The 24,063-nt window shown below is 47.0% G+C and overlaps 1 protein-coding gene and 1 pseudogene across 1 annotated transcript in view; one reads left to right on the top strand and one right to left on the bottom strand.

Moving 5' to 3' along the window:
• The window catches only part of FRAS1 (Fraser extracellular matrix complex subunit 1), a 279,843-nt gene that overhangs the window by 151,466 nt on the left and 104,314 nt on the right, over window positions 1–24,063 (bottom strand). Inside the window, exons 8-14 of the mRNA XM_066632279.1 lie at window positions 19,790–19,873; window positions 18,163–18,264; window positions 17,860–18,051; window positions 9,947–10,036; window positions 7,385–7,532; window positions 6,369–6,512; window positions 3,762–3,896 (exon numbers count right to left, since the gene is read on the bottom strand). Of these exons, the coding sequence (XP_066488376.1) occupies window positions 3,762–3,896; window positions 6,369–6,512; window positions 7,385–7,532; window positions 9,947–10,036; window positions 17,860–18,051; window positions 18,163–18,264; window positions 19,790–19,873 (895 nt within the window). The remainder of the gene's footprint in view (window positions 1–3,761; window positions 3,897–6,368; window positions 6,513–7,384; window positions 7,533–9,946; window positions 10,037–17,859; window positions 18,052–18,162; window positions 18,265–19,789; window positions 19,874–24,063) is intronic.
• On the top strand, window positions 11,649–11,766 carry LOC136656189 (5S ribosomal RNA; annotated as a pseudogene).

Raw genomic sequence — 24,063 nt, 5'->3', positions numbered from 1 at the left:
TCCTTCCCAACTCCAATCTTGCCCTCAGTTTTAAACCCTATCTCTCCCTAATGAAGATTCACTTCCTTTCATTATGGAGTCACCTACCTCCATTCTATGTAAAATCTGGTCGGCACAAGCAGAGGAAAGAGGTCACAGAACCCTGAGATAGTAGAATGGACTGAATCAGTGACTTCAGATGGAGGAATCACATATTTGAACAATCATCTACTGTATGCATTTAAAAAAACAACCCTGCATGTAGAAAACTAGCAGCAAGGGGATCTTCCTTGTTCTTGCTCTGCAAGCTTCCACATTTTTCAGGAGAAACACTCAAAAATGGAATCCCCCACCTGGACTCTGAAGTAGTGCCGTTCATAAAAACTTAAGAAGAGCCTTGCTGGATCAAGGAAAGGGCCCATCAAGCCCAGCTTCCTTTATCTCACAGTGGCCCACTAGTTGGCTCAGAGGGCACTCAGGATACCTGTATCCTGTTGCTACTCCCTTGAATCTGGCATTCAGAGGCAGGCTAAAACCAGGAGGCTAAAAGCAGGCTAAAAACATCTAAAAACAGGAGATGGTTTTTTCCTCCATCAATCTGCCCAATTCCTTTTCAAGGTATCAAGGCCAAGTGCCATCACAATGTCCTGGCAAGGAGTTCCACAGAGTAACAAGCTGAGTAAAGAAATGTTTCCTACAGTCTATTCTAACTGCCCCACCTCTCCGTTTTAGTGGATGTCACCTGGTTCTGGTGTTGTGCGAGAGGGAGAAGAACTTTCCTCTATCTACTCTATCCATCCCATGTAGAATTTTATATATCTCAGTCATGTCTGCCCTCAGGCTCCTTCTTTCTTCTTTCCACTCAATCACCTCATTCAGCTAGGGTCTTGCGCCAGCCCAGGGTGCTTTCTGGATTGCGCCCACACTAGGGTAAAGGGGGGGCTGAATAATCTCCATCCTGATTGGACCTCAAGCCAAAAGCAAACACATGACAAAAAGGGGCAAAACAACTGAGTTACTACAAACCAGTCCCCCAAACCAAAGCTTTCTCCATGGGTTTTGTTTATATGCAGAAAGGTGCAGTCAGGCAGAACAAAAGCATATTGCTTGAACTCCCTGGAGGAAATGCGAAAGAAATTTTGCTAGCCACTTTCTCCCGCAAGAGCAAATATGCATGAAATGCTCCGTGAGTGAGCTGCAATCCCGGTAATAATCATGTGAAACAAATAGCCATATTCACCTGCACGGGCCTCATCAACTAAAGTCATGAAAGGGAGCCAGGAAGGAAAATGCTGTGCACAAGAAATGTAGATGGAATATCGACCATTACTCAGCTCCATTAACAGACCATCTTTTCGGTACATTAAGGTGAGACGCCTGCATTTCCACATGTCCTTGCAATAACTGGGCAAGCATAACTTTGGGGGCTTGCCACATTCAGAGCGTCCCGGCTTCCATTCTCCCAAAATGCCAAGTTTCTCATGATTTTAGAGGAAAACTGAGAAATGTATATTGTATAGCAAATATCGTAACACAAACTAAAATTCCCTGCATAGAAAGTGCTCCTCTCACCGATTAATGGCATCTGGCCCACTAGTGGCATCACTAGGGTTTGTGTCACCCAGTGGGGGAGGCCAGTATGTCACCCCTATGATGGACCTCCTCCCACGCAGTGGGCGGGGCAATGCCACAGGTGGTGCGTGTGGTATATACCATTGCCCTGTCCCCGCTGGTGTTTTGGCTATAACTTTTGATAGAATAGAGATATTTCAACCTGGTTTGTTTCATTGCATTCTGTATGAAATTACGCATCGATTGATATATAACATGATGGTATTGTTGGAAAATACCAAGATTTTAAAAATTTTGACCAGTAGTGGTGTCACCCCCCCATGCTTGTCACCTAGTGTGGCACGCACCCCCCGCAGCAATGCCATCAGTCTGGCCACCAATCAGTTTTGCTAGATGACCACTAGCAAGGAGGTGGGTGGCAGCTGGTGGGGCAAAACTTCAATTTCCACCTTCAATATCAGATCAGCATAAGCCAGCATTAACACCCTGCCTCGATCTCCCTCTGGTGCTTTACCCAGGTCCTACTAGTTGCCTCTGTACTCATCCCCCTCTTCTTTCCCCTCTATCAGTCCTTGCCAAAATAAATTCCAAATTCACTGAACACCAGAATCATAGAAAGGCAATACTTATGTTTTTAAATGTCTTTTATACATATATGTACGTTTTATGTTTGTAAGGCTGCAATCCTAACCACACTTTCCTGAGAGCAAACCCCATTGAACACAATAGGACTTAGTTCTAAGTAGACCTGGTTAGGATTGTGCCCTAATATGGTTTAAATTGTGCACCGCCTTGAGTGTCCTTCATTGAATAGAAAAGCAGGATATAAATTCTATAACTAAATAAAATAAAATAAATATTCAAGCCAATGCAAATGTACTCTGTTCACAGAACGCACTCTCTGGTCAGGAAGCAAGCAACTCCAGCAAAAAGTCATTTGAGTCCATTGTAAAAATATATATAAATATCAGAATTAAGCCACTGCGGAAATTTTTAACAAGATCAGGAAAATGTCTAAAGTCAAATAGACTATGGATGGCAAGATCATACATACACCATTTTTCTGTGTGATGAATGAAGATGTTTACTTGAGAACTTGAACATGTAAAAATGTTCTGATGCATCATTGTCATGCTTTACGCATTAGCCATAATAAACTTTTCATGTTGATTTATAGCTTATAGTACATTTGGGGGGGGGATATTATTTTGAAGACAACAGCTCGAGTTTTATGAGGGGGGGTTCACAAAATGAGATTTTGTTCATTATTACAAGACCCCTTTTTTACATAATTCCGGTGCCACGTGAGTTCACGTGCCACCAGCATTTACCCCTGCCCCCACACGAGGCACAGCAGGGCTATCCCTCAGCTGATTGGCTGGGGGCTAATTGGAAGAGGGGCCACGTGGGCGCTGCGGCCTGAGACCCCCCCCCATTTGGGAGCAAGGTGTGATCCCCCGCCTGCCCACCCTTCGGCAGTCTGATGACTAGCTGGTTGCCATTTGGGGCTGGGAAGGAATTTTTTACCATCACCCAATTGGCCTCTAGGTTGGTGGTTTTTTCGCCTACCCCAGACTGTGGAGTTATGGTGGGAATTTTTTTGGGCATTAAATAGGTTATTCTTGGTCACTTTAGGCATGTGTCGTGTGGGTTTGGGTAGGTAAGGCAATCTTGGTGTACACCGCGGGGTGCTAAGGGCTGGGAGGACTCCATGCTTGGTCATGCTGGCATACCCGGCTGGGTGACGCGGGCTGGCCAAATCTCAGCCTGGTGGCAAAGGTGTACCACGTGTTCGCTCGGGTGGCCTGCACTAGCCAGCCACCCTGACCCCTTTGGGGTGACAAGGAAGGAGACGGCAGGCATTGTCCTGATGCAGCTTGGAGTCAGGGGTGGTCACCCAAAATGGGTTTAGGGGGAGGTAGACGGGCAGCTCCGTTTCCACCATGTAGAACCCGCATGACTTAGTCCCTGCTACAGTTTGAGCTGTATTTTAAATAGTTAATAAAGTGGCCCTTTCTACCATAGACCTTTGCCTGTGTCTTTATTGTGGGGTGCGGGGTAAAATATAAACAGCTGTTCAGAAACATGGAGATGGTCTCCAGTCTGACCTCACCTAACATCTCCTGCCTATTGATGGGCCACATTTGCTGTCCAACCTAGACTGAACAACACATGCAGAAGTTGTATTATTAGAGACTTGGATATATTACCTGTGCATTGGAGAGATCCTGGGAAAAACCCTTCCCCGCATGACGTCACGCACTGGCCATCCTTCAACAGCAGAGAAGCCTGGCATGACGTACAAGCAAACCCATTGGTACAGGTAGAGCATGTCTTCTTGCAGGCTGCACAAAGTAAGAAAATAATGTGAACAGTAATCATCAAAAATAGTAATCTACAGCTAGTGTCCCTTGGGCCAAAACAGCCAACTCCCTTCCCAATATGACCTTTCAGCAAAATTAATTGCTGCTTAAGGATTTAAAACATCATATCCTGAGTACACTTCTGTACTGCAGCGAGTCATGGACTCTTCGCTCACAACAGGAGAGGAAACTGAACGCTTTCTACATGCGCTGCCTCCGATGCATTCTCGGCATCACCTGGCAGGACAAAGTTCCAAACAACACAGTCCTGGAACGTGCTGGAATCCCTAGCATGTATGCACTGCTGAAACAGAGACGCCTGCGTTGGCTCGATCATGTCGTGAGAATGGATGATGGCCGGATCCCAAAGGATCTCCTCTATGGAGAACCCGTGCAGGGAAAGCGCCCTACAGGTAGACCACAGCTGCGATACAAGGACATCTGCAGGAGGGATCTGAAGGCCTTAGGAGTGGACCTCAACAGGTGGGAAACCCTGGCCTCTGAGCGTCCCGCTTGGAGGCAGGCTGTGCAGCATGGCCTTTCCCAGTTTGAAGAGACACTTGGCCAACAGTCTGAGGCAAAGAGGCAAAGAAGGAAGGCCCATAGCCAGGGAGACAGACCAGGGACACACTACACTTGCTCCCAGTGTGGAAGGGATTGTCACTCCCGAATTGGCCTTTCCAGCCACACTAGACGCTATTCCAGAACCACCTTTCAGAGCGCAATACCAGAGTCTTTCGAGACTGAAGGTTGCCTACAATTGGTATCAGCAGTGCCAGGAGAATGTTTCACTGTGTGTGATGTTTCTGCCAGCTTGAAAACCAAAAATCGTTCCCTTCCTTTGATTTTTGGATTATGGTTTCTGTCGAAGGAGGTAGGAGGAGCACTCCATATGCACACCTCTGTGGGGATGGAGCAACAAAGTTGCTATAGGGAGATATACGCAAAGAGGCAGATGCGCTAGTTGAAATGCAGTGCTTCCACTGGGTTAATTGCCACCATACGGACTTTTAATGTGAATTTAGATATGTTATCTCCATATTCTGTTTAATCAGGCCTTGAGAGAGAGAAGGTCTACTGTGCTCCTTCTGTATCTCCACCCCTCATACAAATGACAAACTGAAAAAGGCCCTTCTGGATCAGACCAAGGATCCAGCTAATTCGACACTCTGCATTTCTAAATGAAGTCTGAGATGCCCCTAAGCAAGACCCGGGTAAGATTCTTCTCCAGGAACAGCCAGCTAGGACCCCAGAATGCATGGTGCTGAGAAACACCCCCTGTTTCACCCTACTAGTAGCATATTACAAGGAGGCAGAGCAATATGTATTGTAGGCCCCACAATGTATTGTGTAAGCACCCCTCCGCTCGCCATCACTGCCCAGAGTGGCTCTGAAGGCAAGCAGGAGGGGCTGCTTGCATTGTGGCACCTGCAATACTTACCAAACCGCCCCCCCCCTGTAGCTACATTACTGCTCCCCACCATCTGACAACCAGAATTTTACTGCCATGGGATAGCTATGACTAATAGCTGCAAACTCACTAAATGCTCTCAGAATCGGTCCAGCATCAAAACTGGCAGTGCATGCCCGTCTAATTCTATATTTCTTTTCTTTCTTTAATATAACTTTTCTTGGTTTCACATGTTATAAAAAATAGTTAGAACAGAAAAAAGAAAATATTTCTTTACTCAGAGTGTGGTTGTGTTCTGTGGAACTCCTTGCCACAGGATGTGGTGATGGCGTCTGGCCTGATAGCCTTTAAAAGGGGATTGGACAAGTTTCTGGAGGAAAAATCCATTACGGGTTACAAGCCATGATGTGTATGTGCAACCTCCCGATTTTAGAAATGGGCTATGTCTGAATGCCAGATGCAAGGGAGGGCACCAGGATGAGGTCTCTTGCTATCTGGTGTGCTCCCTGGGGGATTTGGTGGGCCGCTGTGAGATACAGGAAGCTGGACTAGATGGGCCTATGGCCTGATCCAGTGGGGCTGTTCTTATGTTCTTAACTACAATTCCCAGGAAGCCTTGCAGGTCTCTTGTTATCTGGTGTGCTCCCTGGGGCATTTGGTGGGCCGCTGTGAGATACAGGAAGCTGGACTAGATGGGCCTATGGCCTGATCCAGTGGGGCTGTTCTTATGTACTTATGTTCTAGTTTTCAAAACTCTAAACAAAAGTGAATTCAGAATTTTCTCAAGGAGAGAAGCACAATCTATTTTCTGGAGAAAAACAGACAAGGCAGGAAGAATAAATATGAATCTCCACGAAAATATCATGTAAGGTTTTCAACCGAACAGATCCAGCCCAAATAGTCCTTGCGCATTAATGCTGATAGCAATTAATTAATGCTCATATTCGTATATTAATGCTCAGAAGTAAAGGGTTATTTGTTGCAAATCTTCCAGCACCACAGACAGAGCAAGGCAACTTCAACATCATGGAAAGCCTTGTTACCTAAGCAAAGTCCAGCATCTGGATAGAATCCCGGTCCACAGCTGGCCATGCAGCGTCCATTCTGCAGCCACTTGGTGGCATCTCGGCAGGCGTCACAGTGATCCAAAGCCTGTGAGCAGGTCAAGCAGTCTGAATGGCACTGATCTGTCGTGAAGAACAGGTAATTCTGTTTGATCAATGCGTGCACATGTGTGCACATGCGTGCACAGGATGCCTACGGATCTGCTCACTTTCTAACAGTCCAATCCTATCGCAGATTAGGCTATTGCACAGAGACATTTAAAATAGTGGAACTCTGGCCATTTTCCCAGTGCTGCTGCGGGAGGTAGCAGAACTCCACCATCACCGATGAACCCAGCCGCGCACGCACCAGAGAAGGTAAAACAGTGGCGGGGCCAGGTGGTGGCCAAAACAGGGTGAAGAGGGGGGAGGAACGGGGGCTGAAGAGGCTGCAGGAGGGTGTGGATCCGGTGGTGATGACACACGCCAGATTCGATCCCCTCATTTTTGCAGCCTCCCTTTCTCTTCTCAGACCTGTGGCAGCTAAACCGCGAATGCAGGTCCAAGGAGCTCTATTGCAGTGGGAGGTTTACAGAGGGGTGAATCCCCCTACTCCTCTGGAGCTTCTCCACTCCCCTCCCCTTGCTGGATACAGTATGCTACTTTTTGGGGCAGCTGCACCAATGTGTGTGTTGGGGGGGAGGCTAGGACTGAGTCCTTAGTCAGTGCTAAGAAGCAAATCATGGGATGTGGCAGTAGTTTTCAGACTGTGTTTCCTTGTAGCTCCTTAAATGCTTATGAGCAGATTTTCAATGTCACTGAATTTGCGCAATAGGAGTGATTTTTGAACAGCGGATAATTGAAACTGCGGATACAGAATCCGCAGACACGGGGGTGGGGAATGTCTACTAAGAGGTTTTTTTAATGGCTCATTGCCTCTAAGCATCTGCTAATTTTTCCAAGCCTTCAAAGGACAGAAACCCAAGTAACAAACAATAATGTAAACATGCCGATACCTGGTTTACACTGAAGGCAACATTCTCCCGGCACAGCTACTGCCAGGCTGCCTGAGGAGCAAGTCGGGCAAGATGGAGAATAGCAGACCACTTTGGCATCCCGGCACTCACACTCCCGGCACAGACCTTCTGTCCACTTTTCACCACCCTGCATAAGGCAACGGTAAAGACTGTGAGATATGGCACCTCTCTGTGGAAACGTATGGATTTCCTTTCCGGCAGTTTCGCTTTCCATTTATGTGCTTGAGAGACTTCTGGAAAGTCCTTGAAATGACCTCTGTGGTCCTGCCTTGGAAGCTGTACTGAGGTCTATGCTCTTCACTCTTTGAGGAAGGTCCACAGCTCAGAGGAAGAATCAATACTTTGCACATGTAAGGCACCAAGATCTACGCCGGTAAAACCATCACTGGGCTACCCAGTGGCGTCACTAGGGTTCACATCACCCGATGCGGGAGGTCAGTGCGTCACCCCCATGATGGTCCTCCTCCCATGCAGTGGGTGGGGCAATGCTCCAAGCAGTGGGCATGGTGACGCACCACTACCCAACCCCACTGGTTTTTTGGCTATAACTTTTAATATAATAGAAACACTTCATCATGGTTTGTTTCATTGCATTCTGCATGAAATTACACATTGAATGATATATAGCATGATGGTATTATTTGAAAGTACCAAGATTTAAACATTTTGGTCAGCAGTGGAGTCACACCTCTCTCCTGTACATGCCCCAGTGCAGCCCACACCCTCCTAGCGATGCCACTGGGGCTACCCAAGGGAACTCTACAAGGCCCTACCAGCAAGGGCTAAACTCCATGCTATATTTAAAGGCATCATAGACCATGATATGCTGGGCTTTGCTAAAAAAACAGCAATAGGAGAAGAGGCTTTGAACTGGGAGACAGATCGAGGGAAGGAGACCATAACTGACTTGTGCTGAAGGACAGAAACTGACCACCTGCACACTGGGTATATATACGGGCGTGTGCCACTTAACAACCCTGCGCTTAATGACGGACAACATATATGACGGCGGTCAAAGCACAATAAAGATGCTCTTAATGAGGCAATCGCATCTCCCATAGCCTGCAGCAGAGTGTCCGTTTACACAACAGGGAGGCTCTTAATGCAAAGAAGAAGCAATTGGTCTTCAGTAGCCTGTGCAGCCATCTAGTGTTTGTTTACACAACAAAGGCAATAGGTCGGACTGAATGTTCACTTAATGACCTAATTGCGTAACAACGGGGATTGGAGAACGTATCCCACTTAACGTATCCCACTTAACGTATCGTTAAGTGGTGCATGCCTGTATTTGCATAAGTAAATGTCTTCAAATTTAAAGCAGCTATAAGCAACCTGGCCCGCCCACATCCACGAACACTTCAATTGGCCTCATCTGTAGCCTCCAAACACAGAATGGCTGGCAAATACTGGCAAATATTTGTCTGCAAATACTGTGATGCAGGCTTAGATGTTACAGTTCAGAAAAAAAATTGATCTTTTGCAGGTGAATATTGATTATGCTGCAAGGCACCTTTCAGTTCTACAAAAGCAGCAGCTGATGCCATCATCATTTAGCTGTCAGAATAAAGAAAATCCCTCTGCATTATAATATAATAGCAGAGACTTCAGAGGAAGAGCACCATCAAATATTATTGAACAAGGCAATGCCATAAAAAGACAGCAATCAAGAGAAAGCATTTCTAGATAGTTTCTAAGTACCCTGGTCCTGCTTTTCCCTATGAATGTGCAGGTTTCTTTCTGTAATGCACCAGCTCTGACTCTCTCTTGATCAGATTCAGGCATGCTGTGATCTCATCAGTGGACAGCCAGAGGGGCTTGCCTTTGGCCTGGGAATTTGGAAACTGACCTTTGGGCATGTGTGTGATGTGAGTGTATAATGGGATACTGCAGCTTGGAGCAGGGGCTCCATTCAGATTTCAGCAGACAAGGGTGGGAGGAATGAACCACGTGTAGATATAGGCAGTCTGAACCTTAATCCTTCAAAATCTAAACACAAGGTAGACAGAAGTCATTGTTCTCTTCTGCTCTATTTCAGGGGAGCCCCCCCCCACCCAATTAAAAATCCTGTTCCATTCCTTCTCTACCATCTGGTTGATTTCACTAGGCACTGCCAACAAACCTGACAGTTTTCTTTTGAAGTCTTAAGGACTAGAAACTTGTTTTTGAAAAACAAAATCAACGTAGAGGTACTTAGAATGCAGAGACTAAAATTCTGCACTTCTACAATACAACTGCAGAAATGCAAAGCCTGGTCTGTGACCCATAGAAAAATACGTATTTCTTGATAGTTCTTTCATTTGTTGTTGTTTTTTCCTTATTTAGGCCACTCCCCACCCACCCAAAAAGTATGCATTGCAGAAAGTGATATTTGGAAGTGGTGTTCCCCCCCCCTTTTTAAAACGCAGCATCAGTGTACTTTAAATAAAGTTTTCTGATCATGCCTCCATAAATTCAACCAGCCCTTTTTGGGGGTCTGTATGCTTCTCCAAACTATCCCATACCCTGATGGGCCTACATACTTCAAATGATCAAACTACTCACATCTTTGGTATGTCCTTTGTATATACAGGGCCCACCTCTTGAAATACATTCAGGACAGCACTTGCCTTCTAAATGTATTAATTCTTCACCCTGCAGAGAAAGAGGCAGTCATAGCAAGATACGCAGAATTAGCATTTCTAAATGATAGGGGCAGAGGACAGAGGGAGGCTCAGCCCTTGTTGACTGGAATGCGGTTTGTACGATTGTATTTCCTCTTATCTTCCTCACTGCCCATTCCATCACTGTTCATTCTCTTCCAAAAGATGTGTGTTTTAAATAACATTGTGGCTTCAGAACAATCCCCACAAACTTTATCCGAAATGCTGTAAAATTGGCAAGCTGATCTGCTTAGGGCAGAGGGTCTGTGGATTCAATGTCATGGACTGCACGGCTATTGCAGCTGGCCTGATTAATACTTCACCAGTACCCCTCTGCCCAAAGTGTTGCTAGGTACGAGGGGAGGGGCCTTAGTTCAGGGCCAAAGCACATGCTTTACACAAAAGGCTCCAGGCTCACACCTGGCATCTCCAGGTAGGGCTGGGAAAGTCCCATCTGAAACCCTGGGGAGCCACTGCCACTCAATGCAGTCAGGGCTGACCTACATAGTTTCAGATCACAGTCCTTGTTTTACCTACTGAATAATAGTAGGCAGTTTTGGCTTGGACTGTACCCCTCCTGCCTACATCCTTGTTGGTATCCTTCAGTCTCGGAAGACTATGGTATTGAGCTCTGAATAGTGGCTCTGCAACAGAGTGTCCTCTCCAGTGCGTGAAGCCTGGGTAAAGTAGGTATGGAGGATAGGCTGTTACCCATGCAGCAAATCCCCCCTCTCCATGTCGATGAAATGGTCCAATGGAAAGGCAGAAGCCAATACGGTTGGTTCCAGCAGCGTCGCAGGAGTTGCCAGAACATGACTGTGTTCAGCCATGAACTGCCTCAGGGACTCCGGCTCCAGATTTTGTCTCGAGGTTGACTCCTGAAGCCTTTTCCATAATTGGATGTAGCCACAAGGCAGTGGAGGTTTGGGATCAGAGTTTTCCTTCTCTTAGATGAGCTGCTTTCCCAGGCTATCGAGTCCCATCTACCCGGTGGCTGTTTAGTCGCCTCTTACGACAAGTACAGCCAAACTGAGGGCCTATTCTTATCCCCAGTCCCCAGGGGTTTGCCCACATAATGGCCACAAAATAATCAATAACCCTGTGAGGAGGAGGCCCAGCAAGAACCACCACTGCCATCTCTACTAACTGCCTCTCTATTTACTTACTTACTCTCTACTTACTGCCTCTTTAAGCTTGGGTAGTGCCCTTCCCCACTCACAGTGGCCAGAGAAACACCAACTGCCTTGTGAGGAGGAGAAAAGATGCAAGCAAGCATGTCCTCTCCCTCACCAATCCAGTTTTCCATTGTAATGTCTTCCCATTGTTTAGTTTTAGGTATGCTGTTCTGGGAGCCTTGAAACCTTGAAATAAATATTGGAGATGCTTATTGAAAAGGTTGAAAGTACCCAGGCAAGTGCAGTAGAGGTTTTATTAAAGCATCCAGCCCTTCCCCTGGGCTTCTAGAAGTCAAATCCCCAAGTAATGAGAGATAGCACCTTGACGCTACTACAACATATGAGGGTAAATGCATAAACATGGTCACAGGATGGGAATGAACTAAATCCTTCTCCACCCCAATGGATTATCCTTTTTTATCTTCAGACTTAGCAGCAACTGTTACCCTGCACATGCCTGAACTCGTCTGATCTCAGAAGCTAAGCAGGGTCAGCTCTGGTTAGTACTTGGATGGGAGACCACCTGGGAATACCGGGTGCTGTAGGCTTATACCAGAGTCTTTCGAGACTGAAGGTTGCCAACCATTATTTGGCTAAGAGAATGTGACTTGTCCAAGGATATCCAGTGAGTTTCACAAGCAGGTTCAAGGACTTGAACCTCGTCAAACTTTGACCCAGCATGGGCCCTCTACTGAAAAGCCCCTGAGTTAAGAAGCCCCATCATCATCCCTCTCAAAGGTCTTCTGCTATGCTGGCATTTTGTAAAAGAAAAAAATTGTGAGGAGAAACCGTCATGATCTAACTCTAGGTCTGTGGTCCACCCAAAAGGCTGGGTGAAGCAGGGGGCATTACTTTAAGCAGGGGGCTGGGAGATGTAGCAATGGGGGGGTTGCTATGTACCTGGCCGCTTCACCCTGTGACCTGACCCCCCCCCCACAAGGAAGGAAGAGCAGACAAGATCAAAACAGGTAGTGACCCATCTCCTCTTCCTGTACCACTGCCAGAGCTAGAGGATGGAGAAGCAAACTATGGGGATAAGGATAGAAAAGAAAGTGGGGAGGGGTCTCCGCAATGTTATTTCAAACCCATTCCTTATTACCACCACCCTCCTTCTCCACCGTCCACCTGCATATTCTAAACAAGTTGGGTATGAGGGGACTGGGAGTGGACAAGAATGCCCTCTTCCATTCCTGGCATCCTTCCATCCAGCCTGTTTGAAAAAGTGATGGGCCGTGAGGAAGAAGGTCATAGAAATGTGGACTTTGAGCAGACGTGCACCAAAACAAGGGACAGAACATTTGGGTGCCCTTTCAGGCACTGCCTCAGCTTGGGCCTGACCTAACACTTCTGGAAAACACATGCAAACTATTTAAACATCCATTACAAAACCCTGTGGCATGCAAAAAAAACCCTTGCCACAGTACATATTGCTAACATTCCCCCTTCTGCTGTTACCTACCCCAGCACGCACAAGTATACACTTCATTTTAAAAGCAAGGACAAAAGTATGTACTGGGCAAGGTTCTCCTTGCCAAAAAATGCATGTGTGCCTGCCAAGATTCAAGCTTGGAGAGGCATCATTTAAGATAACGGTTACCGTATCCTTTTTCATTGCCCAGCTTACAATGCGATAACCAGGGCGATGGGGGCGAGACTGTTGGAAAGATAGCCAGAGCAACTGTGTACACAGCACACCACATCTCGTATGATTCCTGGGGTAATACCGCATGTTCCCTAGCTGCTTTTCCTTAGGACATGGTAATTTGCAATTTTTAAAAGGGACCCTCCTACATTATTATCTGAGAACCAAGAGAGAAAACACAGTTTTCTAACCCCATTTTTCTACCCTCCAAGGCTTGGTCAAATGTTTTATGAGCAGGGCATTTTGAGGAACATAAAAAGAGCTCCGCTGGATCAGGCCATAGGCCCATCTAGTCCAGCTTCCTGCATCTCACAGTGGCCCACCAGATGCCTCAGGGAGCACACCAGATAACAAGAGACCTGGATCCTGGTGCCCAAAGAAAAAAGGATGGAGAGGGATGAGCAGAGTCTATCTTCCCCTTGCACCACCGATTTCCAGAATCAGGGTGCCAGTGGTCTTGCAGTGCACAATCACAGTGCCCCTTTTATGATGTCACACCCACATCAGCAGAGATCTGTCATCGTACGTGCCCAATAAGATGGGTCTAAAAGTCACACTGCAGAGGAAGTGGTTGACATGCCTTTTCCTTTCCTTTCCCAGTAGCCTTGTTCACATGCAGGAGTGAGTCAGTGGGTAAAGCTAACAATGTTGGCCTTCCAGTCCTTGATCAATTCAAAAAATGCCAACTATGAAAAATTAGTTGCTGTCCAGGAGTCAGAATTCTCCACCCCAACAGAGGCGACCACATCCATTTCGTGCAGCGTTCCTGCCCTGATGTCAACTGCTGCACCGACCTTCTCCACGTCACCATCAGCTAGGCTGAGAGCTGCCACAGTGGTGCATCCAGTAGCTGCAGAAGGGGTGGGGAGAGGCCAGGTGAGCAGGTGCAATGGGTGGTAAATATTAAAAGCCCACTGATATCCCATGATATGGGGGGGGCTAGAGGGTTGGGGGGCTGAGGGCCCAATCAAGGCCATGAATATCTCTAAACCGCCTTGAACACCATTAAAACTAGTGGCCAGCCATCGTGTCTTATGGCAGCAAATTCTCTAAGCTAATTTAGGGCAGGTTAAATCAGGAGGTCATTTTCGTTTATTTTTCCTCTTCTGAGCTAAGTATGGGAAGCACTGCTCATCCCCTGGGGGCTGGGGGATAAGAATAGGCCCTCAGTTTGGCTGTACTTGTCGTAAGAGGCGACTAAACAGCCACCGGGTAGATGGGACTCGATAGCCTGGGAAGGCAGCTCACCTGAGAGAAGGAAAACTCTGATCCCAAACCTCCACTGCCTTGTGGCTACATCCAGTTATGGAAAAGGCTTCAGGAGTCAACCTCGAGGCAAAATCCGGAGCCGGAGTCCCTGAGGCAGTTCATGGCTGAACACAGTCACGTTCTGGCAACTCCTGCGACGCCGCTGGAACCAACCGTATTGGCCTCTGCCTTTCCATTGGACCATTTCAGCGATGTGGAGAGGGGGGATTTGCTGCATGGGCAACAGTCTATCCTCCATACCTACTTTACCCAGGCTTTGCGCACTGGAGAGGACACTCTGTTCCAGAACCATCATTCAGAGTGCGATACCATAGTCTTCTGAGACTAAAGGATGCCAACACAGCTCATCCCCTAGCCTGCACCATCAGCAACTTTCAAACCCGGCAATCGCTGCGGACAGTTGTTGTGGGAACAGATATATTAAGCAGGGCTTCCAAGGAATCCCCACCATGCTCAGGGAACGAACACCTACAGTGACCCCATCCCTTTAAAAATATCCCAGAATATTGCTTTCTCAGCATAGCAGAGCTGCAATGGGACTGAGCACAGAGGACTGTGGGATTCCTCTGGCAGTCCGAGGCTTATCAACTAGAAGCATCCCCCCTCCCCACCTCCATGCAAAACGAAAAGAAAAATTTCATCATTTGCCTGAGAACTTGCAGGTGCTCCCTTGAGCCCTGCAACTCACCGCTTGTCAATACTTTTGATGGTTTGCTGGGAGGGCACTGAAAGAATCCCATGCTCTGTTTCTCTTCCCCTCGCACTTGTGCTTGGTAATTCCAGACCTGCCTACCTGTCTGGAATTTGTGCCGGTGGCCTCATTACAATTTTAAACAGAGTTATGTGACCAGAAAAGTTAATTCTTCCCCAACCGAGGATGAAACCCATGGAGATTTGGCTCCAGTTTAGCTCCGGTTTACTGATGCAAGTGTCCTAAATACGGAACTACATAGAAGAGCTGGAAGATTTTACAGGAGAGTCGATCAGCTTTGGGGACAACGTAAAATATTTCTGGGCAATAACCCTGATATCACAACAGGGGCCAACTGAGCTGAAATACATCATTTATAATAAGCAGCACTGGGTGTGCTGGTATATAAAATTTATACCAAGGTAACCCAAACTCTACCCCCAGAAAAACTAAATTCTTCTACCTGTATAAATAATGCAAATTTCCAAAATGACTCTTATTTTGCATAATTTATTATGTGGTGTATTCACTGTTTTACATAATTAATTCTTAAAATCAGGAGGGGGGGGAGGAAAATGAACCCCACTGCTGTCACTATTATCAGCCAACTGTCTAGATGCCAAGATTTTACATAAGAACATAAGAAGAGCCCTGCTGGATCAGGCCATATGGCCATCTAGTCCAGCTTCCTGTATCTCACAGTGGCCTACCAAGTGCCTCAGGGAGCACACCAGACAACAAGAGACCTGCAAGGCTTCCTGGGAATTGTAGTTAAGAACATAAGAACAGCCCCACTGGATCAGGCCATAGGCCCATCTAGTCCAGCTTCCTGTATCTCACAGTGGCCTACCAAGTGCCTCAGGGAGCACACCAGGTAACAAAAGACCTGCAAGGCTTCCTGGGAATTGTAGTTAAGAACATAAGAACAGCCCCGCTGGATCAGGCCATAGGCCCATCTAGTCCAGCTTCCTTTATCTCACAGTGGCCTACCAAGTGCCTCAGGGAGCACACCAGATAACAAGAGACCTGCATCCTGGTTCCATCCCTTGCATCTTGCAAGTTACCAGATATTACTCCACAATTTTCAAGTACAAGCAGGCCCTTTTAATTCAAAGGATCAGAACCCGCAGATTTGATTCAACACAGGTACCAAACCTATGATGGCGGGCCCACCTGACCTCCCAGTCACAACCAGAACCATGCTCTGGTCACATCTGGGAGGCTTCCTAAGCCACGAAGAGGCCGCGTCCAGAGGTATTCTTTTTCTGAAAACCGAAGTGCCTGTCTGTCACCTCTTGGGGGGAAAAGGTGCAAAAGAGAGTGACTAAAATGATTACTGGGCTGGGGCACCTTCTATATGAGGAAAGGCTACGGCGTTTGGGCCTCTTCAGCCTAGAAAAGAGGCGCCTGAGGGGGGACATGATTGAGACATACAAAATTATGCACGGGAAGGAAAGAGTGGATAGAGAGATGCTCTTTACACTCTCACATAATACCAGAACCAGGGGACATCCACTAAAATTGAGTGTTGGGAGAGTTAGGACAGACAAGAGAAAATATTTCTTTACTCAGCGTGTGCTTGGTCTGTGGAACTCCTTGCTACAGGATGTGGTGATGGCATCTGGCCTGGACGCCTTTAAAAGGGGATTGGACAAGTTTCTGGAGGAAAAATCCATTACAGGTTGCAAGCCATGAAGTGTATGTGCAACCTCCTGATTTTAGAAATGGTCTGTGTCAGAATGCCAGATGCAAGGGAGGGCACCAGGATGCAGGTCTCTTGTTATCTGGTGTGCTCCCTGGGGCATTTGGTGGGCTGCTGAGACATACAGGAAGCTGGACTAGATGGGCCTATGGCCTGATCCAGTGGGGCTGTTCTTATGTTCTTATGGGGGGTTTGAGGCTCAGAGAAGCCATGCACAAAAGTCCCCCAGAGCTGTCGGAAAGGCATTTACGGTTTTCAGAAAAAGAACACCACCAAACGCCTTAGAACACTGTGGACTGTAATGTTCAGAGGTCAGGTGAGAGCTCAAACCCATGGATTTGGTTATCTGGCTAATTTCAGCATCCATGAACACAACTGCCACGAATGCCGAGGATCAACTGTATATCTCCACAACAGCAAAGGACAGGCTTCTTTTTCAACAAAAGCTGTCATTCTCAGGAAGCTGAACTCTGCCTGCCAAAGAACACTGTGTATGTCTTCTCCACAATTTTATAGAGAGAGCTTTTTTTTGATCCTCCTGTTCATCTAAGTTCTTGGTAGGTGGACTCAAGCATCCCCAGATTTGAGCATCCACAGATGCTGAGCCCACACCACAGAGTGCCTCAGAAGTCCTCCCATACATGACCAGAAGTTACAGTGTATACCAGAAGTGGCTTCTGGTTATGTTCGGAAGACCTTCTGAAGAGGCTGGGAGGTCGCCAGGTGAGTAATTGGCTGTGCTGCACCACCACCCTTCTGGTGGATTCCGGTATTTACGGATTTTGGTATCTGTGGGGGTCCTGGAATGGATACCCTGTGGATACCAAGGGCCTATTGCAATGTGCTAAGACTGAAGGAACTACTCTGATGAGAAGAGGGCAGAATGGGAGATGGGAAAAGGAAAGCTCTTTAGGAAGGGAACAAAAATGCAAGAGAGGGCACCAGGATGCAGGTCTCTTGTTACCTGGTGTGCTCCCTGGGGCATTTGGTGGGCCGCCGTGAGATACAGGAAGCTGGACTAGATGGGCCTATGGCCTGATCCAGTGGGGCTGTTCTTATGTTCTTAAAAAGAAGCAACTGAAAAAGAGGGCAGCAACCAAAACAGAAACTGAGGAAAGAGAGGAGGAAAAACTCCCACACAGGGCAGACTGATGGATGATTTATGAGGAAAACATAATCTCTATGGACCAAGACATTCCAGACACTGTACTTTCTTCAAGGCTGTGGCTATAAAATCCAGCATACAGCCGCTTCATATGTTCCGATCTTTTAATCATAAATAAGTGTCAATAAATGTGTGGGAGGTACTGTCTTGAAAATGCAGTCATTGCCTTACCGGGTTACACTCCACTTTGGCGCATTCTCCGTTCCAGCAAGCGACTTGCTTCCAGTCACACATGCAGAATTCACAGCGGGAAGCATTCCACATCTCCTCTTGGTACCGGACCGTGCCTTTGTGGACACAGCTTCCATTGGAAGAGACACACTCGTCACAACATCTCCCAGGATATCGCACCCTGATCTCCCCCTGGGAACCAGGAAAGATGTTATTCAGTAAGCAGACAAGCCACGCACATCTCATAAGCAAAGAGGACTTCAGGAAGCAAACCCCTCCCAGAATTCTAAGCCTGAGCATTACCTTCTCACAGGTCAGGGGGGCACAAGACTGCTTCAGACACCTGGGCTCTCCTCTCTTACATATGCAGGTTGTGCAAGGATCTTTTTTCCACTGCTCACCATGCTATACAACAACAAGAAACGCACATATTTTTCCAGTTATTTAATGTATGATAGTTGCAAATCTCCGTGTACTGTAGCGGTAAAAGAGCTGGAGCAAGACCTAGGTTCAAATCTACATTCAGCCATGATGTTCCCAGGGGAACTTGAGTCAGCCACTGTCAACCTAACCTATTTCACAAATTTATCACGAGTAGAAAATTGGAAAAGGGGACCATGGAAGACAGCCTGAACTTATCAGAGGGAGGATGGGATAAACTGCCACAAGAATAATGATGTGCTTTTTCACAGGTGTGCTTTCTTGAGCTCAGGTGAATTCCAGTCCTGCATACACACGCCACCCACCCAGAACATCTTTTAAATGAAAACGTGAACCTAGCAATCTGCTTTCAGTACTAGAATTGAAGTCACAGCCCTTTCAACACAAAAATTCCACTCCTTGTTTTCCTCCAAGCCTTCTTAATTTGCAGCAGCATTTTTTTAAAATGCCTGTTCATTGTCACTATTGTGAAACCATTGGGAGGCAGAAGCCCTGTCTGACCTACTGCAAGTCACCCAGTAGATCTCAGTTTAGCTGCTGGCCAGTGGTGTAGCAAGAGGGGCTGCAAAGCACTAAGTTTTGCTGGGAGCCTCACCCTGTCATGCAAGGACCCCGAACCCTCCCCTTCAGAGCCATTCCCAGCAGTGGGAGCAAAACAGAATGGTTGGCAACCTTCAGTCTCGAAAGACTATGGTGTAAGCCTACAGCACCCGGTATTCCCAGGTGGTCTCCCATCCAAGTACTAACCAGAGCTGACCCTGGTTAGCTTCTGAGATCAGACAAGATCAAGCATGTGCAGGGTACAAATGCAAAAAGGTAGGGGTAGGGGAAACGGCTGCTTGCAGGCTTTGGTGAGGCTCCCTGCAAAACTTAGCGCTTTGCACCTCCCCTCTAGCTACACCACTGCTACCTGCTACCCCTGTTTGAGAGCTTTTCAGCCCCTGGTACCTTGAGATCTTTAGTTTCAACCGTTGGTTTAACACTTGCGCTTTCTGACTGCTTTATTATTTTGCTTATGATGCTGTTGTATTGATTCTGATGTTTTATTGCCTTGTTTTGTTTTTTAATTGTAAGCTGCTCTGGGAGTTCCCTTGGACTGCAGAGCAGGACTGAAAGTATACTAGATTAATGAATCAAGTTCCATAAACAACGTATAACTTTGTGCATCAAATACATTCCTAATTATAAAACACAAACTTACAGTCTCTTCCCCAGTCTTGCCCTCCCCCCCTTATAAAACATGTTCACTATAATGGTCTTATCTACCCCCCCGGCTTATGAACTGAGTTACCTTTTGCCAGCTCATTCTTTTCTATTACTAATCCCTTTCAACTCGCTGGGCTTCCCGGGAAGAAGAAAAGAAGTGGTTTTTACAAAAATTATTAACGCTGGGGGGAAATAAAATCACCTTCAGGGGCTGGGGGAGGAACAAAGATATGTCACACAATCCATACCAAGTTGGTTCTTGCATGTTACTTCAAAGGGTTACCTCATATGCTCTCCCAGAGACAGAGCAGGATTTCGGAGCACATTCTGGACAGCACTTCCCGGCAGGAACAGCCACTGTTTCATCCTAAGGATTAGTGGGGAACACAAAGAAATTCTACATAAAAAAAAACCAGCAAATAAGATGAAGGTTGTATGCAATCTGAGCTACAGAAAATAAATAAATAAAAAGGTCTGCGACAGAGTAAGCTGGATTCTATCATCTGCATATACGTAGTACAGACATTAAACACAGTTGTGTGATTTCTTATTATTTACTCCACCATTTTTGCAATTTCCCATTATTTATCCTGTTTTGGGCCATGGTGACACACTATAACCCAGTCATATCCCCATTTCTCATATCAAGAATCACTGCCTGACCCTCCTTCACCTTCAACACAGATAGTAGCAGCAGAGAAATGCAAAGGGGAGGCAAGCACAGTGTACTTTAACGCCCACTCAAATCAACCTCCATCAAACCTCCACCCCCAGCCTCCATCAAATCTGGCTGATAGTTCTGACTTTCAAACGGTTGGACCAGCTGTAACAGAAAACTTATCCTTGACCATGGGAAATCTCTTGAAGGACGCAACCCAGAGTGCACCTTGAGCTGGGCGAGTCGCAAATGTGCCGTCAAGCATGTTTGTGCCTCCTCTAGAGTCGGTTGGGCTGGTGCAGGGACGCACGCCAGCCCACAGAGGCTGAATCCAGCCTCCGCGCCTACTCTGGCCAAGCACTGGCATTGGCCAAGCTCAGCCAACACATGGGTCTGGGAAGGGTGGGGAGGAGGTGGGAGGGAGGCGTTCCGGGGCAGGGGGAGCGCAGAGGGAGGGCAGTTCCGGAGGAGGGCAGGGAGCAGGAGGTGGGGCTGGGACCTGGCAACTATGCTGGATCCCAACCCTGTTCCCCGAGCAGCACGGAGTGGCTGCAAGTTGCTCCGCTCTCTTTGGACTTATGCCACCTCCAGAGGTGGCGCAAGTCTGAGGAGACCCATTGGGGCTGCGGTGGCTTACCTGGGGATGAGGGAAAAAATTTCCCTTGATCTCCGGCGGAGCCACTTTGGGCCTCTATCTTGCGCTGGATACAGCACAGGCCTCCAGGTCTCCCTGTTCCAGCACTGTAAGTAACCTGACCCCTCTAAGATTTTGGCAGGCATTGCCACGTTTTTCAAATTGGCATTGCCAGAACCAGGGGACATCCACTAAAATTGAGTGTTGGGAGAGTTAGAACAGACAAAAGAAAATATTTCTTTACTCAGCGTGTGGTCGGTCTGTGGAACTCCTTGCCACAGGATGTGGTGATGGCGTCTAGCCTGGACACCTTTAAAAGGGGATTGGACAAGTTTCTGGAGGAAAAATCCATTACGGGGTACAAGTCATGATGTGTATGCGCAACCTCCTGATTTTAGAAATGGGTTATGTCACAAAGCCAGATGCAAGGGAGGGCACCAGGATGAGGTCTCTTGTTATCTGGTGTGCTCCTTGGGGCATTTGGTGGGCCGCTGTGAGATACAGGAAGCTGGACTAGATGGGCCTATGGCCTGATCCTGTGGGGCTGTTCTTATATTCTTAAACTACAATTCCCAGGAAGCCTTGCAGGTCTCTTGTTATCTGGTGTGCTCCCTGGGGCATTTGGTGGGCCGCTGTGAGATACAGGAAGCTGGACTAGATGGGCCTATGGCCTGATCCAGTGGGGCTCTTCTTATGTTCTTATGTTAAATATATCTCCACAGCCAAAAGGATTGAAACGTGCAATTCTTACTTAATGAAACGCTGGGGTTCTCAAGAAGCTGAATTCTTTAGCCAACTTTTCCCCCCACTTTTCCCCCCTCCACTTCTGTTGAATCACAAACATCACATGCTGGATAACTACTGCCTGAAAATGAACATGCAACCTGCCTGCCCAGTGCACCCCCCCCCACACACACACACACACTTTTCCTCACATACTTTCAAGAAGAAAGTAAAGCACGGCTTGTCCTATTTGTAGGCATTTTGTTAGCACGGGGATAAAAAGCCCTGAGCAGAAATGAGAGAGAAGAATGAGCCGTGTAGGAGTCCCACTACTCAGGTTAATGCATTTTCCATTAGAGCCTCTTGTTAGGAAATCTATCAAACATTCTCAAAATTAGCTAAATGGGGAGTTGTGTTGCTGCTGTGACATTAACAGGGAGGCCTGCAGTCTGATTATTCACACCCTTGTTGTGTCAACAATATATTTCTGGCTGATCAAACAGTGCTCTCATTTGCAGGGTAACGGCGCACAGAAGAAGAGGGCGGGGAGTGAAACATTTAGGAATCTCTCATAAATATGTCTTAAGGCTCATTTCTTTCTTGCAAACCTGAGCAAAGTATTTAATATTTGACATGTGCCCCCCCACCCCAAGTGCAAGGAACAGGAATTGGCAATGTGAACACCTGGCTCCTTAAAATGCAGGTGGGCGAATGTTAAAACATAAAATGTATGATGGAAAGGTGGTGATGTCCTCTCCAACCTACTTTCTGAGTCTAGGCTTCCACCAGCAACTTGGATGACTAACCTCACACATCAAGGGAACTATTCTGCTGCAGATAAAACAAGAATGAGCTGAAGGGCAAGACATGGCAACCTCCTGACACTGTCAACAAGACTTGGCAAACCTGGAGGAGGGCAAGCCTGCCAGTTGGCTCCCAGATGCGCAGAGCAACCAGGTATAGAACTAAAGCTGTCCTCAAATCTGCTGGGATCCTCATGTACCTTGGATAAGAGTGAGGTACTCATAGTTCAGTGCAGCTGGCTCAGTGTAGTGGCCAACAGACTGAGCTATGAATCGGGACTTTTCAAGTTTGAAGCTTACCTCTGCCATGAATGAATTTAGTGACCTTGGACAGGCTAATTCCTCTCAGCCACAGGACCCAGTCCTACTGGCACCTAATGCTTTAGAGCAGTGGTTCTCAGACGTTGAGCACTGGGACCCACTTTTTAGAATGGGAATCTGTCAGGGCCCACCGGATGTGACGTCATGGCCAGAAGTGACGTCATCGAGCAGGACCATTTTTTACAATCCTAGGCTGCAATCCTACCCTCACTTACCCAGGAGTAAGTCCCATTTACTATCATTGTAAAAATAATGGAACTTGCTAAAAGTACAGGTCTGTGACACTTCCCAAAACGCAGTAACATACTTGTAGTACCAAGTCTAATATAATAAAAATAAAATATTGAAATGAATGGGGACCCACCTGAAATTGTCTCGCAACCCACCTAGTGGGTCCCAACCCACAGTTTGAGAAACACTGCTTTAGAGTGTCACGGTGCACTCATAGGAGCACTGTGCGATGTCCCCAACAGCCCTCTTACCTGTTCTTCCAGGTGTCGCCATCTTGGATCTCACAAAAACTTGCAAGATAGGGACACCACCATCTTGGATCTTGCAAGATCTTGTGATATTTGGGCACCAACATCTTGGATCTCACAGGATTCAAGATGATGGCACCCAAATGTGCCAGGATGACAAGGCTGTGGGCGTGCCATGACCCCATTAAGTTTGGGAACCATTGCACTAAGGAATACAAAACATCCTGGCTCCCATTCTGGGATGGGCTGGATGGACAATTTTGTGACAACTGATAAGCTGCTCCTCTTTCCACCATGACAGTTTCTGAGTTCAACTCTGTTTTTGACTTCAGCTGCTTTTGTTACAACAAAACAACCTTTGAGAAGATGAATCAGTGACTTGACTGTGAGAATATTTGGTGCTTCTGAAATGGGGGGGTAAGGTAGATGCGCAGTCACTCACCCCTAGAAAACTAGCCTATTTTACAAAATGCCAAGAGGAAATATACAGTCAAGACAATGAGGTGATTTCAAAGCTATAGAATAAGAACAATCCAGTCATTATGGAGAACAGCAAAAGGAGGATTGGCTCTAATATAATCCAAAGCTCCAATAGTTGCACAAGGTTCCATCCCATGGTTCAGGGCCAAGAATGAATTATTGCAACACCCCAGCAAAGGGAAAGTACGGGAGCCTGTAATTTACACTGAAAATATGCATCTGTCAACAGCTTGGGCAACTCATCCTGGCGACCAGACTTCCGCCCCACACCTCAGGGAATGGGGACTGACTCTTTCTGAACCCAACCTTCCACCCACTCTCACCAGCCAGCACATGCAACAGCAGACCACGGCTTCTGCCAAAATGAAAATCTAGATATGCGTGATCATGATGGAATGTGCCAAGAAAGACAAAAGCATCTCACTTTTCACCAGCCTCCCCCCCCCCACCAAGACCATA

Source organism: Tiliqua scincoides, chromosome 6 (assembly GCF_035046505.1).
Source record: "Tiliqua scincoides isolate rTilSci1 chromosome 6, rTilSci1.hap2, whole genome shotgun sequence".
Taxonomy (NCBI): Eukaryota; Metazoa; Chordata; class Lepidosauria; order Squamata; family Scincidae; genus Tiliqua; species Tiliqua scincoides.
This window is presented reverse-complemented; position numbering and strand designations above follow the sequence as displayed.